The following is a 15,914-nucleotide window of genomic DNA, read 5'->3' as shown; positions in this document are numbered from 1 at the left end:
TGACAGTGTTAAGGATGACGGAATCGCGTCATCTATGCCACCTGGTATCCTCTATCCAGAAATGCAAGCTATTCCAGAACACGACTCGGCACACAGTGAGGGTGACGAAACTCCTGCAAATCAGCCGTACACAGATCCAACCATGGAACGGACTGAGTTTGGCTTCAAGGCAGCAGTGGAAGAAATTTATAGGGTGTTGGCAACTTCAGAATGCCCTCCACCTCCTACCGCCACTCAAGACTACAAAGTTAAGGCATCTGTAGATCTTGACGGGGAGGAAGAGATGCCGTCCTTCCGGCTCCTTCCCCAGTCGGCAAAAATTAAGGAGATCAATGATCGTCTATCAGGACGAATAGTTGATCCCGGGAATGCTAAGGCGTTCTTTTCAGAAAGCCAAGTACCAGCGATGTTCTCGGGTCGCTGGTACAAAACTCATTCACACGCCTTCAGTACGGATCTTCTGGCCTTGGACAAAAATATGGCAGCAGTTCACATGTCCGCTCCACTGTTTTACAAAGTGGACAAAAATGTGTTCCATGCCATGTCAAAGCTAGTCTGGAACGTAGTCGCTACGTCTTCCATGTTAGACTTTGCTTCATTAGCCATTTTCCGACTCTCAGAAAAATCCGACAATGACCACGCTTGGGAAGCGACGGCCCGGATCGCTAGAGTTATTAACGGGGCAGCTCACCATTCCATGGCTAATTCGTTGACTGCTTCTGCCAACTTAGACCTGATACGACATGATGCATGTCTGCGGTCCATGTCGCTCAAGCCCCATGATACTCTGGCTTTACGGATGACTCTGTTTGGGTCGCCTTTACTCTTTGGAGGAAAAATTGAAGAAGTTCGGAAGCAGGCAACTCAGGAACTGCCCCTCCAACTCGCCGCCCAACCCTCGCAGGCGTTTAGAAAAAATCAGCCCGGGCCACAGCGGAGGGATGATTGGCGTACCAGGGACAAGGGATCCTTACAATCAAATGTGCAGTATAGATCCCAACCCAATGCCAGGAGACAACAGTCTAATCAAGCTAGGAGGCAACCATACAGAGGCGGTAAGAAACAAAGTTTCTGTCTTCAAGCCTCCTAACTCTAAAAATTGACATACCCTCTCCACCACCCATGGGCAGCCTACCTGTGGGCGGCTGCCTCCTGCAATTTCAGGACCACTGGACCACCTTTTTTCCTCAGAATGATTGGGTGAGTTCCAGGTCATTTCAGAGGGACTTCGGATTTCATTTATCCAACCCCCTCCTATGTCCTCCTCTCCCCTCTTCACGGACGTACCGTCCGATCGGGAGAAGGATACCTTTCTACAACAGGAGATACGGTCGCTCATAGAAAAATAGGCGGTGGAGATTGTGAAAAAACCGCAATCGCTGGGGTTTTATTCCAGGCTATTTCTTATCCAGAAGGCAAAAGGCAAGTTGAGGCCGATCATCGACCTGAGTCGCCTGAACCAATACATTTTACCACCAAAATTCAAGATGGAAACAGCGAGATCAATCCGTCTTTCCAACCGGCGGGACAAGTATGCCGTCAGTCTAGATATGACCGACGCATATTTTCATGTCCCTATCCACCCCGTGTCACGGAAATTTCTCCGATTCGCTTACCGCGACGCGGTTTATCAGTTCCATGTCCTACCCTTTGGCCTCAACATCAGCCCTTGGGCTTTTACCAAGGTTATGGATTGCGTCGTCACCCTGTTCCGCTCGACTTCATCTACAGGGATGGCAGTGTACTTGGACGACATCCTCAAGAAACATATAAGTTCTATTCTGCTCAAAGGCAGAAATGATCTTTAAGCACTTTTAGATCATCTAGGCTTTCTCGTGAACTGGAAAAAGTCTGATCTCCGTCCATCCCAGCGTTTTGTCCATCTGGGTATGGAGTTTCTCACCGATCTGAATCTGGTACGGCTTCCTCGCGCTCACGTAATCCAGATCATTGAACTCGTCGAGTCCGTTTCCAACAGGACATGGATTTCAGCAAGAGAATTCTTGCAACTCCTCGGATTATTCAATGCGGCGGCGGACCTGATCCCACTTGGCCGTCTTTTTATGCGTCCATTACAAATGACGTTACTGGCACAATGGCGCCCCTTTTCAAGTCCCCTCAATCAAACAATAATGATCACGCCCAAGATACGATCGTTCCTGTGTCAGTGGCACAACCCCGGTTGGCTGTCCATGGGGATTCCTCTGGAGATGCCCCAAGCGGAGATAACGGTATGTACCGACGCCAGTACCTACGGTTGGGGTGCCCACCTGTTGCCGGACTTCGCTACAGTCAGCGGCATGTAGGAGCTAAGGGAGAGGCCTCTCCATATCAACCTTTTAGAAATGAGGGCTGTCATCAATGCCTTTCATTTCTGGAAGGATCAACTCTCTGGAAAAACTGTCCTCATTATGTCAGACAACTCTGTGGTGGTGACTTACCTCCTCAAACAAGGGGGCACCAAATCACCAGACCTGTGCATTCTGATCTGGCAGTTTCTATGTTGGTGCGACAACCTCCACATCAACGTACAAATCAGACACATTCCCGGCAGTCTCAATGTCTTGGCCGACACTCTATCCAGGAAAGGTCAAGTCATTCACACGGAATGGTCACTCCATCAATCAGTCTTCTTCGGATTTGCACACTTTGGGGGCGTCCGATGATCGATCTTTTTGCAACAAGGTGAAATCGCAAGTTGCCAACCTTCGTCTCTCCGGTTCCAGACCCAGAGGCTTGGGCCGTGGACGCTCTGTCAATCAGCTGGGAGGGGTCGTGGGCATTCACCTACCCTCCCACGGTTTTGGTACCGAAAATAATCCAGAGGTTAAGGGGTCAGAACTGTCGGATGATTCTGATTGCCCCTCTCAGATGGAACAAGTCCTGGGTCACTGATCTACTCGATCTAGCGATAGATCTACCCAGGAAGATTCCAACCAGCCCAAATCTTTTCAAACAACCGCGGTCACAGGTGTTCCACCCCTGCCCTGACCGTCTCCTTCTTCATGCTTGGCTCTTGTCCTGGCAGCCTTGCGAGGCAAACAATTTAAATCTTCGATTGTGGAGAGAATCTCAAGAGCAAGAAGGCCCTCCACTCTGAAGGCTTACGAGGGAAAGTGGCGTGTTTTCAGGGACTGGTGCCATATCAATAACATCGTCCCTTTGAGTGTCTCAATCCCTCAACTGGCCGACTTTTTTCTTTGGCTTTTTGAGGAGAAACAGTTGGCCCCAATTACTATCAAAGGCTACCGCTCCATGATCTCAGACACATTCCGCCATCATGGTAGATGTGATATTGGGCATAACAAAGATCTATCAGATCTTTTAGCCAATTTTGATTTCAATCGCCCAAAATCCCTCACCCTGTTTCCAAAATGGAATCTGTCCTGGGTTTTAACATGGCTCAATTCGGACAAATTTGAACCTTTAGCCCACACTTTGTTAAAGTTACTATCATACAAAACATGTTTCTTGATAGCCTTAGCTTCTGCATGCAGGGTGAGCGAGTTACATGCCCTTTCCAGTGACCCAAACTTTCTTCAGTTCAGATCAGATGGTTCGGCGGTCCTCCTGACGCAACCAGGCTTTGTAGCCAAAAATAGTTACCATCCATTGGCAATCAAAGAATTGTCATTCGCTCGCTCTCTTCCATAGATAAGTCAAGAGCAGCAGCCATGCAAGATCCTGTTTGTGCACTCAAGCACTATTTAAAACGCACAGAGGCATGTCGGGACACACGTAAGCGCCCTCAAGCCCTGGCTTCATGGCTGAAGTGTACTCTGAGGTCTCACAAGATCAGAGTCGCCTCATGAAGATTACGGCTTATGAGATTAGAGCAATCTCGGCGAGCCTGGCATTCAAACGCAATGTTTTGATCTGAGATATAATAGAAGCTGTTGGCTGGCATGCTGAGTCAACCTTCTCCAGTTTTTATCTCAGAGATTTGGCTTCGCAGAGGCAAACCTTGAATCTGGTAGGTCCGGTGTCGGCTTCCCAGATGACCACCAGACCCATTTAAAACAATCAGCACAGCCTATCAGCTTCGCTGGATTCGCCAGTGAAATTTCGTAGGTAAGAAGATTTCAATAACTATCTTCTTAACCGCATATAGGGGTCACATATCACAGGACCCTAGGCTGTGGTGCTGATGAAATTAGGAGAACGGGTTATCGTTCAAATGGGGAATCCAGCCATCATTCCCTAGAAGGTACCCGGGGTGGAGGTAGGATACTCAGCATTCCCTCCTCCTATTACTTATTCTCCTAATGTTAATGTGATCGGGGATACGTATTTGAAGGAGAAAGCAAATTTTTAGTAAATTGTGTTTCTCCAAGAATACTTACCTGATCACATTACTTAAAAACCATCCCAACCACCCCGCTATGCGAGCAGCCTCATATAATATATATCGCTCAGCTTAAAAAACTAGTGACACCTGGCGGTGGCAAGAGGAGGTAAGGGGCAAGAGTTATTGCCCTTTGGTCTATATGAGATAGACCGAAAAGACGAATTTTCGTCTTTTAGTAGGGCTGGATTCGAGAGGTAGCAGGCTTATATCTCTAACGTTAATGTGATCGGGTAAGTATTCTCGGAGAAATACAATTTACTAAAAATTTGCTTTCAACAACACTTTATTCACTAATCAAGCTGAGGAAATGGGAGCTAAATGCCTTTTCGAGAGCATGCCAAGGAAGCATATCTGGGTTGACTTGGACATGTATAAAAACCTGCAAACCTGGGACAATGAGTCCGATATTGTACCTACTGGCCTATTATGCCTCCTGAACACTTATGATCTTATTTAAATATAATATGGCAGTCTATATTTTCCCTGATGTTTAAAGCAAAACATAAATTATCAAAAACAACATAAAAATTTTTAATATTCATATAAAATTATTTTCAAAGATACTTCAATACTCTATGTAATTTTTTTTATAAAGAATAAGTGGTTAGAGGATATAAATTCTATACTTATATCTAAACTCTATACTTATATATAAACTCTATTTCTTTATCCTTCTCTAAGAATAGATACTGCAGCTTGTGTAAGAAAGTGTACAGCAAGCTATTCATTGTGTTGATAAACTGTTTGGATTCGTTGCAATTGATAAACTGATTGGACTCATTGCAATCGATAAACTGTATGGACTCATCACAATGCAAAAATATTCTTTTTGCAAGAAGTGCAATACTGTAAACATATTAACAACTGTATTCACTTTTAAGTCACACCCAACTGTTAACTGAACATACCAAGATCTGACAGTGCAAGAAAAGCAATCAGATCAAGGTCTCTGCAGTTTTTAGGAGAAATCTATAAAACAAACAACATACAACTGATCAGCCAGCTCTTTATGTGACTGCAGATCAAGGTCTATGTAGTTTTCCAGAGAAATCAATAAAGCAAACTACATATGCCCCTGGTCTACCAGCGATTTATGTGACTGCAGATCAAGGTCTATGTTGTTGTTGTGTTGTTGTGGGGTTTAACGCCATTTTTCAGCACGATAGGCTATACATGGCGGCCAGTATTAATGGTGGAGGAAGAACCCGGAAAACCCCGGAAAGAACCACCGACCCACGAGAAGCTACTGGCAGGCTTTCTCACATGCCCACATTGGCTGAATCTTAGACTCGAACCGCCGCAGACAGAGGTGAGATGGCAGTGATCCGTAACGAAGAGCGCTTTAGACCACTCGGCCACTCGGGGCCCCGTCAAGGTCTATGTAGTTTTTAGAAGAAATCAATAAAACAAACAACATATGTCCCTGATCTGTCAGCGATTAATCAAGATCTATGCAGTTTAACTCAACTTGTACACAAGTATATGTTTTTTTTTTTTTTTTTTTGTGTGGGGCAGAACTATCTGATGATTTAAAGGTAGCTGCATGCCATAAATTAAAAACCCCAACAACAAGTCTGCCGTGGAAGCAATAAAACTCCTTAACTGATCCATGAATTTAAGAATTAATAAAAATGTTATTTTTCATGAAATAAAAGAATTTGCAGTACTCCAATATTTCACTAGCAATCATCCTTAGGGTTCATTAACTTACCACTGCTGTTGGTGGCACCTGTTTCACTAAATCAGTCCCTTCTATAAATGCTATGTAATCACTGAAAAATACCGATGGCCCAACCAGGAATCCTTGAAAGTAAAATATGTAGCTGCTTATCTCCAGTAAACTTGGGCAACATCTGTAGGAAGATAAAATAAACTAGGAACATACCTAATAAAGAAAGCCGAAAACTGTACAACACACTATAACTGCCTAATGTACAGGCCATGCTATATTCATGCTGTGCTGGGTGTTGTCAAGCATAGTTCACGTTATATCCTGCTGCAATTCTTAAAGAAGTTTTTTATACACTATCTGTTTTTTCAGCAACAACTTTTCCATTTGGAAAATGATTTTAAAAAGTGCCAGTTACAAAGTTAGTTCTGGAGGACTAGCACCAACTTGTCAATAAAGTCCAATATAAATTTAACATTGGTAATCAGTTAATAATTTGGCCATTCACTCTTTGTCTGTAAATCATGCCCATCATCTACATGTGGAGTAATAAATGTCCCTTTCTAATGAATTCCATTACTTGTGATACGACTATGACACTATTGTAATTACAACGACAGAATGTGACTAGGCTTTAGGTGCATGTATTTCTAATTAGTGGGGCATTATTAGAGGAACAAATATTGAGAAACTTAACTAGACACAGCACAAAAAAGTTTTCTTTAGACTGCAAAGTTTACCAACTGTGAACTGTATATTTTAGTTACTATTACAAAAAAGAATTCAGTCATATATTGCAGACTAAACCAAGCAAATTCAGTGTAGTTTTGTCCCCTGTCTACCATCATGAAGTCAAAAAATGGTCACAATCATAACACCTGACCATGACATTGCAGACTGATCTTTAAAGATACTGTCCAGACATCGAAAGTAACAAGCATGGTTCCCACGCTTTTCTAAATATAAGTTTTCAGGTCTTTTCCAGGTTTCTTCCAGGATGAAATTAATTATTTCATGGTTAACATATGACCATTACTGATGGAATTAAATACTTTTTGCATTATAAAACAAGCATTTTCCAAATCTGACAAAGTTTCTCTTTCAAGACTCTCCAAAACATATATGTCAGAAACGATGATCATTTATAAAACCACAAAATGAGTCACATGAAACAAATTTGACTATATTGACATAAATTGGTATTTAAAGCCATTTCAATGTACAGAATACAAATTCTAACTTTACTTTGCAGACCTGCATTATGTTGCTACATGGAAACAACATAATAAGCATACATTATTTTGCTTCCTTTCAAACCTTTAATTCCAAAGAATTCTAGAGCAATATGTATGCATGTTATACAAAGTAAACATTTCCTATCACAGTATGATAAAACCCCAATAAATGCACAGTTTTAGAATCTTATCTTGTTACGAAAAAAGTTTATCCCTGAAATTATGTGCCAATAAAATCTCAAACAAGATTTTTCAACCAACCTAAACTTCTTAAGATGATCTGGTTAAAAATTCCATCATTTAAAGACATTTACAAAAGGGCTGATTTAAATTTTGACAAAAGATCTTCAAAATTATATAATGTTATATAAACAAGGACTGAATTTTCTGTACAATCAACTTATCTTCTTGTAGTTCAATAAACCAGTCCCCAAACATGTATTGAAACATGGGCTATTATCGTTTCTTAATATATAATTAACAGGACGACAACTTCCCATTTTTCCTGCATTCTATTCAAGATCTGGAACCAATGCTTTAAGCTACATGTCACTGTGTAATAGTTTCGCACCAAAATTCAGCTCAGAGATTCAAAATTTTTCTAATCCGGGTTTCCGCCGAATATTCCAACCTCATTTTTCACCTTTGGACATCTTGGATGGAGTGTGGGTTCAGAGTAATTACATATCAAATTTGGAATCTGCCACCACTGTAAGATAGCTTACCAGCAGGCCTAGCAAATTTAAGCTGGGTTATATTGACTTTAACCTGCATGAAATCAATAGGAAATTTTTCTTTCTTTCTCAAACATGGTAAGTATTATAATCGTTATGTCTTTAATCTGCTGACAGACTAGATGAAATGAAGCATAGATGAAACCTGACCCAGTACTTGCCATTTGCGTTAATAGTCACATTACTTCACAAATCTCAAACAACGACATCAGAAGTCCAATAGGCATGTGATATCAACAACAAACTCCTTTTTAATGTTGTTGTATAAAATTTCAATTATATTAAATGAAAGTCTATTACCTTTTGTAAAAATCAGAAAGAACATATAATTCTCAACAAATTTATTTCAAGAACAATTACAAGAAGCTGGGCCAGTCTGATTCATCAAGCAGAGTAGTCTGGTTACCTGCTTTGTATGCTCCATACATGATAGAGCACATAAACGTAGTAATCATGTGATACAACAAAACTTCGAAGTTGGTCTCGGAATAAATAGAGAATTTTGTGCTCTTTCATTCTTGTATTATTATTACAACCAGTATACAGCTTTTATTTAATATTTTTTCTATAATATTTCAAAATGATGGTTGTGAGATTCTGTGTGTTCGTGCGACTTGCTATCTAAATCGCTAGTACCAGCTCAAATTTCATCAACGCATTAGTTTAATCGTCTTTCAACAGATTAAAGACATAATGATTTTAATACTCTCACAATTTCTGAGAAAATAAATAATTTTCATCACGATTTCATGCAGGTATAACTTGATTTAACAATATTTAAGTTTCCTAGCCCATCTGCTAAGGGGATATGCTTTAATGCCAACATGTTGGCCGCTTGTGATGCTAGACTGGTTTTAATACCTTCCATAATTTTTTTAAAAAATACAGATATCAAGCTATCGGTGAAACTAAAAGTCTGCTAGATGAATTTAATCCACTAAGCGTTTGGATTGTCTCAGCAAATATATTTACGGCAAGCACCCAAATGATCCATACTGCAACCTCCAATATTCTGGTTAGAAATCGTTACATTAAACTCACAATCAGTTCAGTTACGACTCAATTACATAACTGTTTCGTGCATCACGTTGTGGAGGAAAATTCACAGGGTTTTCCCGACTTTCAATATTTGCAAAATTCAAGGTCTTTTCATGGTCGGGGAAAAAATTTATCATTTCTCCCAACTTTTTCCTAATTTCCCGGTATTGTGGGAACCCTGAACAAGGTTTCATTCTGTTTTGTGCCTGAATGTTAGACATTTTGGCCTCAGTTCTAAGGCAGACCAGTCTGAAGTACACACAGGCCAACCTTCCCAAAAAGTAGGCTAAGATTTTTTAAAAAACTATACATATGTATACAAAGTCAGCCGACATGGGGAAGCCAACTTTGATTTCTTTCTACCGGTTTTCACTGGGATTTTAAAAATAAACAGAAACAATGGAACACTTTGAAACGATAACTTCTCACACATTTACACAAAAAGTGATTCCTTGGTCATTGTTATCATGTACACAGCGTATATAAAGGTTAATAAAAATAAAACAAAAAAAAACACATTATAGAAAAAAAATTATTCCACAATTTCACGGAATTTGAAGACGAAGAGAAGACGATTTCGAAGACAAGATGATAATTAACATGGATGAAACTCCCATGTACTTTGATCTCATTCCAAGATGAACTGTTGACAGAAAGGTGTTAAAAAGTGTGAGAATTTGCACGACTGGTGTGGATAAAAAGCATCTAACCTCAGTACCTGCAGTTTCTGCAGCAGGAGATGTGTTGCTGCCAATGATAATTTTTCGTTGTGTTAGGGAACTAAAAGATAATCAGGCACCAAAAGGATGGATTGTACATGTACAGGATAAGGGCTGGGTTGATGAGGAGGTGATGCTGCAGTGGATTAAAGAGATATAATAATTATCTCAAGAATACAGGAAAGGAACAATCTCTTTTAGTGATACAGACACGATTTTGGTCTTCCATAAAAAAAAACCTGAAAACATTTTAAGTGAGGTTTGGGGGTCCTCCTCCAATGGGGTCTCAAAGGGCAGTGACCATGATCCAGAAGCCTGAAGACCCCCGCCAAAGATGTATTGTAAACTCATAAAAAACTGCTCCTGGTGCAACTTATGATCATAAAATAAACCAAAATAATCATTTGAAAAACTAATAAACTTACCAAAAATGTTCAGCTTTACTTCAATAATTTCACAATATTTATAGTCACATGAATTTGTTCTCTAATACTGCTGATGCTGAAGTTATTTCATGTGCATTTTAGTGTTCACATCATAATTAAGTCACAATAATTTGTCAATTTTTCCAGCAAATATATTATACTTATCTCTTTTCAAAACAAATCTGTAAAATAAACACTCAAGTACATCAATTATATACAAATAATCCCATACATTCACTTCTTTTTCTCCAATGGACACAACCTGCTGATAATGCCAGTTGAGCTCTTTTTGCGGCTTTAGCAAAGATTTCTTTAGCCTTCCTTTTTGTCACCACTGACTCAATGTGCAATCATTTCTTTTCCTTCTCAAAGAGAGCCTATTTTCCTTTCAAGCTGGTGCTTGCATTGGCGACATGCAGTGTGCATATTCTGACAGGGCTACATCTGTTCTCTCATGCAAGAAATCTTTCTTCTTATAGTAATTAACTACACTTTTTCCAGATGCCTTCTGAGCTTCTGTTTTTCCATATGCAGTTTCTTCTGAAGCTGTTGTTCCAAACTCTTCCAACCGCGATTACCGTAATTCAGATCTTTCTTGCAGAGGTCACAAAATAACAGTCCTCTAGTGTTCAGTTTCTTATAAACCGACCAACTAAATTTCTGTCAACTTTTCGCTTCTGCCATTCCCATTTCCATATGTTTGTAAAACCTTTATCTAAACGTTTCATGTCATGCAACAATTCAGGATGCCTTGTTTTACAAGTATGCTTCTTCTTTCCACTGTCATCAGTTTCCATTACATGAAGACTCACTGGACGAATTTAAACCTTTGACCAATCAGAATACTCTTTATGAGAGTCGTGTGCTGACTAATATATGGAACATATAATTTACAAGGGTCATTGCGGTATCAGACCGGACAGACCGTTTTTAAACAACCTGATCAGAGATGAAATAAAAAACGGACTATATCAAGAAATATCTGATTCAAGTCAGGAGAAAAACAGAAGTCCAACATGAGGAAAAGCTGGACAAATTTTATTCGTAAAGCAGCAGAGGGCCTTTCCAAGGAAAATGAAAACAGTCTCATATTAAGAGTGCAGATAAAAAAGCAGTTGTAGGCTGGATTGTGAAAGCAGTCAAATCGCTTCGGGACAGGCCAGATCTGATCCGAAAATCATTTAAAGTTTGTGGCATTAACAATAACTTGAATGGATGTGAGGACAATATCAGCAACAGTGAAGAGGAAGAATTTGATGGATTTGAGCCTGAGGTGGGGTTGAGTAGGCAATTAAGAATGTGGACAGACTGAAGGATTTAAATTAAAGTTTGTTCAGCAGTACTTGGATTATGTCAGAAATCACTCCTGTGTAAATAAAAGATGTTCGGTTTCGGAATTAGTATGTTTATCAATCACTTTGTACCGTCAATATCTACCGGTATCTCTCTCTCTCCCTGAATATAATTTTTCTGTAATTACAGTGAATAGTTTATACTGTGCTCATTTTTAGTTATTTTGTCAAAATAAGTCGTGTAACGAGCATTAACGGCAAATAAGCCTTGGCATTTAATTTTTAAAAAACTTTGTTGAAGCATAAATTAGAAACAAACCAGAACATAAATTAGAACAGATTAGAAATTATGTTGAAGCATAAATAAGAACAGAAAAAGTTGAACTCATTCTCATATACACAACGATTCATTCTTACCTGAGCTCTTGTTCTTAGCAAATATGCATCTAGGAAGAAAATTGTAAACAAGATGTGTCCCATTACATACAGTGCACAAAAAAAATAATTGTAAAATAAATGTATGGTGTCCCAACAAATACGGTTTCCCAACATATACAGTAAATATGGTATTGACAAAAAGCATAATATCACGATTTTTATTCTCAAGCAAGAGGCTCAAGAGGGCCTGAGATTGCTCACTTGGCTGACAACTGATTAATGGATAAATGCAAGAGCAGATGGCCAAGAAGTCCATATCAGTGGTATGCTTTGCTAGTTTTTATATTTTCACCCATAACTGACAACACTTTAGTATCGTAATGCATGTATACCAGGATAGTCTGCATCAATGTTGACCAAATTCTGTTCACTAATTTTGTACATAAAGTTCTGCAAGCATTTTTCCACTTTTATTTATGATGGAATGGCATCTTTTATAATTCTGAAAGGCATTCAAGCGAGGGACTTTTTCTCAGATTTGTTCAAATTATGTTGTTAAATGGTTATTTACAAAGTAAGTTACTGAAGATTTATTTTTTTTTTACTAACAGCAGCCATATTAAATGCCAAAATGGCATCCTCTACATAGATGTGAAAGGTTTTCATGCCAGGATGCTTCCTGTAAAGTTGGGTAAAATGCTGTTCAACGGTTCTGACAAAAAAGTAATTTTAAGGCTTTTAAAAGTTTTAGTAACAGCAGCCGTTTCTAAAATGTCTTCATGAACGTTCTGTCAAATCTGATTAGAAATTATCTGAAGGTCTGTCTACATTTGTTACTAGCAGCATATCTGATGACAAATCATCATTTATAAAACAAAATATATATGAAAAAAGAAAAGACTTAAAGCCAGGAAAATGAAAATTTATGTCCAAAAAGAAATGCTCCCCTGCCCCAAAGTGTCTCACCTGTGTCCAGGTGTCAAAGTCTTCAAATCATGCCTTTTTAATGCAAATCTTAAACACTGCTGTGGACTTGAACCGTAATTCACAAAATCATGATTTTTCTTCGTGACAGAGACTTACTTAACTGCTTTATTTTTCTGCAAGTCTGTAAGCTTCTCTGAATTTCTGTGGCAACCATCATTAATACTGAAGGCCAGGCTTGTCATCTTTTGTGTAGAGATCATTAGGGGCCTGTAAGGAGCCAAAAAGAGGATATAAATACAAGTTATCACGTTCTTTCCTGGCTAGTACATCCACTACGCCAACAAGAAAATTAAAATAACCTATCAAGGTAGCATTTCTACATGTCTTAAATACAAATTCAACTGAAAATGGCTTAACACACAACAGAACAAAAACTGATAAGACAAACATCATTAGAGACATCATGCATATCTGGGTCTATGCTGTTTGAAATGGTACCCAAAACTCGAAGTATTTTATTGTGTGTTCTGAAGCGCAAATTCAAACATTCAAACAATATTGCACAACCTTCCGACAAGAGTTTCAAAATGCCTCGTCTCGAGAAATCTTCAATGTATTAAACTTTCATACTTCAAAAAATAGTCTATATTGGTGACATGCTGAAAATAAAACTATGGAATCATTTCTCAGGTGCAATCTAGATTTCAAGCATGGAGTTTATAGATCTAACAACACCTGGTGTCCTTTTCCATCGCTACTTTTCTCATAACAATTGTAACAACTACCAATTAAAAATCAGTCACTCATAGCCAAATGGAATATTATCAATAGTTAAGCAACATTTCTACAACTCTGTATTTTCTAAGGACATGCAACTGAGTGAATACCCAACATGAATTCCCTATTTAGAGGAGTGAACAGAGTATCTTCTACCAGTCAAATGAAACCTAGAAAATTCTTTAATATTTATTGCTCACATTGGTCATTCAAATGCCTAATTGCTAGGTAAAGCATCAAACACTTAACTCACATTGGTCATTCAAATGCCTAATTGCTAGGTAAAGCATCAAAACCAAACACTTAACTCACAATGGTCATTCAAATGCCTAATTGCTAGGTAAAGCATCAAAACCAAACAATTCCCTATTTAGAGGAGTGAACAGAGTATCTTCTACCAGTCAAATGAAACCTAGAAAATTCTTTAATATTTATTGCTCACATTGGTCATTCAAATGCCTAATTGCTAGGTAAAGCATCAAACACTTAACTCACATTGGTCATTCAAATGCCTAATTGCTAGGTAAAGCATCAAAACCAAACACTTAACTCACAATGGTCATTCAAATGCCTAATTGCTAGGTAAAGCATCAAAACCAAACACTTAACTCACAATGGTCATTCAAATGCCTAATTGCTGGGTAAAGCATCAAAACCAAACACTTAACTCACAATGGTCATTCAAATGCCTAATTGCTAGGTAAAGCATCAAAACCAAACACTTAACTCACAATGGTCATTCAAATGCCTAATTGCTGGGTAAAGCATCAAAACCAAACACTTAACTCACAATGGTCATTCAAATGCCTAATTGCTGGGTAAAGCATCAAAACCAAACACTTAACTCACAATGGTCATTCAAATGCCTAATTGCTAGGTAAAGCATCAAAACCAAACACTTAACTCACAATGGTCATTCAAATGCCTAATTGCTAGGTAAAGCATCAAAACCAAACACTTAACTCACAATGGTCATTCAAATGCCTAATTGCTAGGTAAAGCATCAAAACCAAACACTTAACTCACATTGGTCATTCAAATGCCTAATTGCTAGGTAAAGCATCAAAACCAAACACTTAACTCACAATGGTCATTCAAATGCCTAATTGCTAGGTAAAGCATCAAAACCAAACACTTAACTCACATTGGTCATTCAAATGCCTAATTGCTAGGTAAAGCATCAAAACCAAACACTTAACTCACATTGGTCATTCAAATGCCTAATTGCTAGGTAAAGCATCAAAAGCAAACACTTAACTCACATTGGTCATTCAAATGCCTAATTGCTGGGTAAAGCATCAAAACCAAACACTTAACTCACATTGGTCATTCAAATGCCTAATTGCTAGGTAAAGCATCAAAACCAAACACTTAACTCACATTGGTCATTCAAATGCCTAATTGCTGGGTAAAGCATCAAAACCAAACACTTAACTCACATTGGTCATTCAAATGCCTAATTGCTAGGTAAAGCATCAAAACCAAACACTTAACTCACATTGGTCATTCAAATGCCTAATTGCTAGGTAAAGCATCAAAAGCAAACACTTAACTCACATTGGTCATTCAAATGCCTAATTGCTGGGTAAAGCATCAAAACCAAACACTTAACTCACATTGGTCATTCAAATGCCTAATTGCTAGGTAAAGCATCAAAAGCAAACACTTAACTCACATTGGTCATTCAAATGCCTAATTGCTAGGTAAAGCATCAAAAGCAAACACTTAACTCACATTGGTCATTCAAATGCCTAATTGCTAGGTAAAGCATCAAAAGCAAACACTTAACTCACATTGGTCATTCAAATGCCTAATTGCTAGGTAAAGCATCAAAACCAAACACTTAACTCACATTGGTCATTCAAATGCCTAATTGCTAGGTAAAGCATCAAAACCAAACACTTAACTCACATTGGTCATTCAAATGCCTAATTGCTAGGTAAAGCATCAAAACCAAACACTTAACTCACATTGGTCATTCAAATGCCTAATTGCTAGGTAAAGCATCAAAACCAAACACTTAACTCACATTGGTCATTCAAATGCCTAATTGCTAGGTAAAGCATCAAAACCAAACACTTAACTCACATTGGTCATTCAAATGCCTAATTGCTAGGTAAAGCATCAAAACCAAACACTTAACTCACATTGGTCATTCAAATGCCTAATTGCTAGGTAAAGCATCAAAACCAAACACTTAACTCACATTGGTCATTCAAATGCCTAATTGCTAGGTAAAGCATCAAAACCAAACACTTAACTCACATTGGTCATTCAAATGCCTAATTGCTAGGTAAAGCATCAAAACCAAACACTTAACTCACATTGGTCATTCAAATGCCTAATTGCTAGGTAAAGCATCAAAACCAAAC

General features: G+C 38.6%; 1 protein-coding gene across 1 annotated transcript in view; it reads right to left on the bottom strand.

The window, feature by feature from the left end:
• LOC149784412 (membrane-bound glycerophospholipid O-acyltransferase 1-like) overlaps positions 1-15,914 on the bottom strand; it is a 79,275-nt gene that overhangs the window by 31,552 nt on the left and 31,809 nt on the right. The window contains exons 5-6 of the mRNA XM_089932470.1: positions 12,922-13,032; positions 6,060-6,201 (exon numbers count right to left, since the gene is read on the bottom strand). Of these exons, the coding sequence (XP_089788596.1) occupies positions 6,060-6,201; positions 12,922-13,032 (253 nt within the window). The remainder of the gene's footprint in view (positions 1-6,059; positions 6,202-12,921; positions 13,033-15,914) is intronic.

The sequence above is a fragment of the Sinohyriopsis cumingii genome, chromosome 14 (genome assembly GCF_028554795.1).
Source record: "Sinohyriopsis cumingii isolate HCF-2022 chromosome 14, ASM2855479v2, whole genome shotgun sequence".
Lineage (NCBI taxonomy): Eukaryota > Metazoa > Mollusca > Bivalvia > Unionida > Unionidae > Sinohyriopsis > Sinohyriopsis cumingii.
Note: the sequence above shows the minus strand (reverse complement) of the source record. Positions and strands in the feature narration are given on the sequence as shown.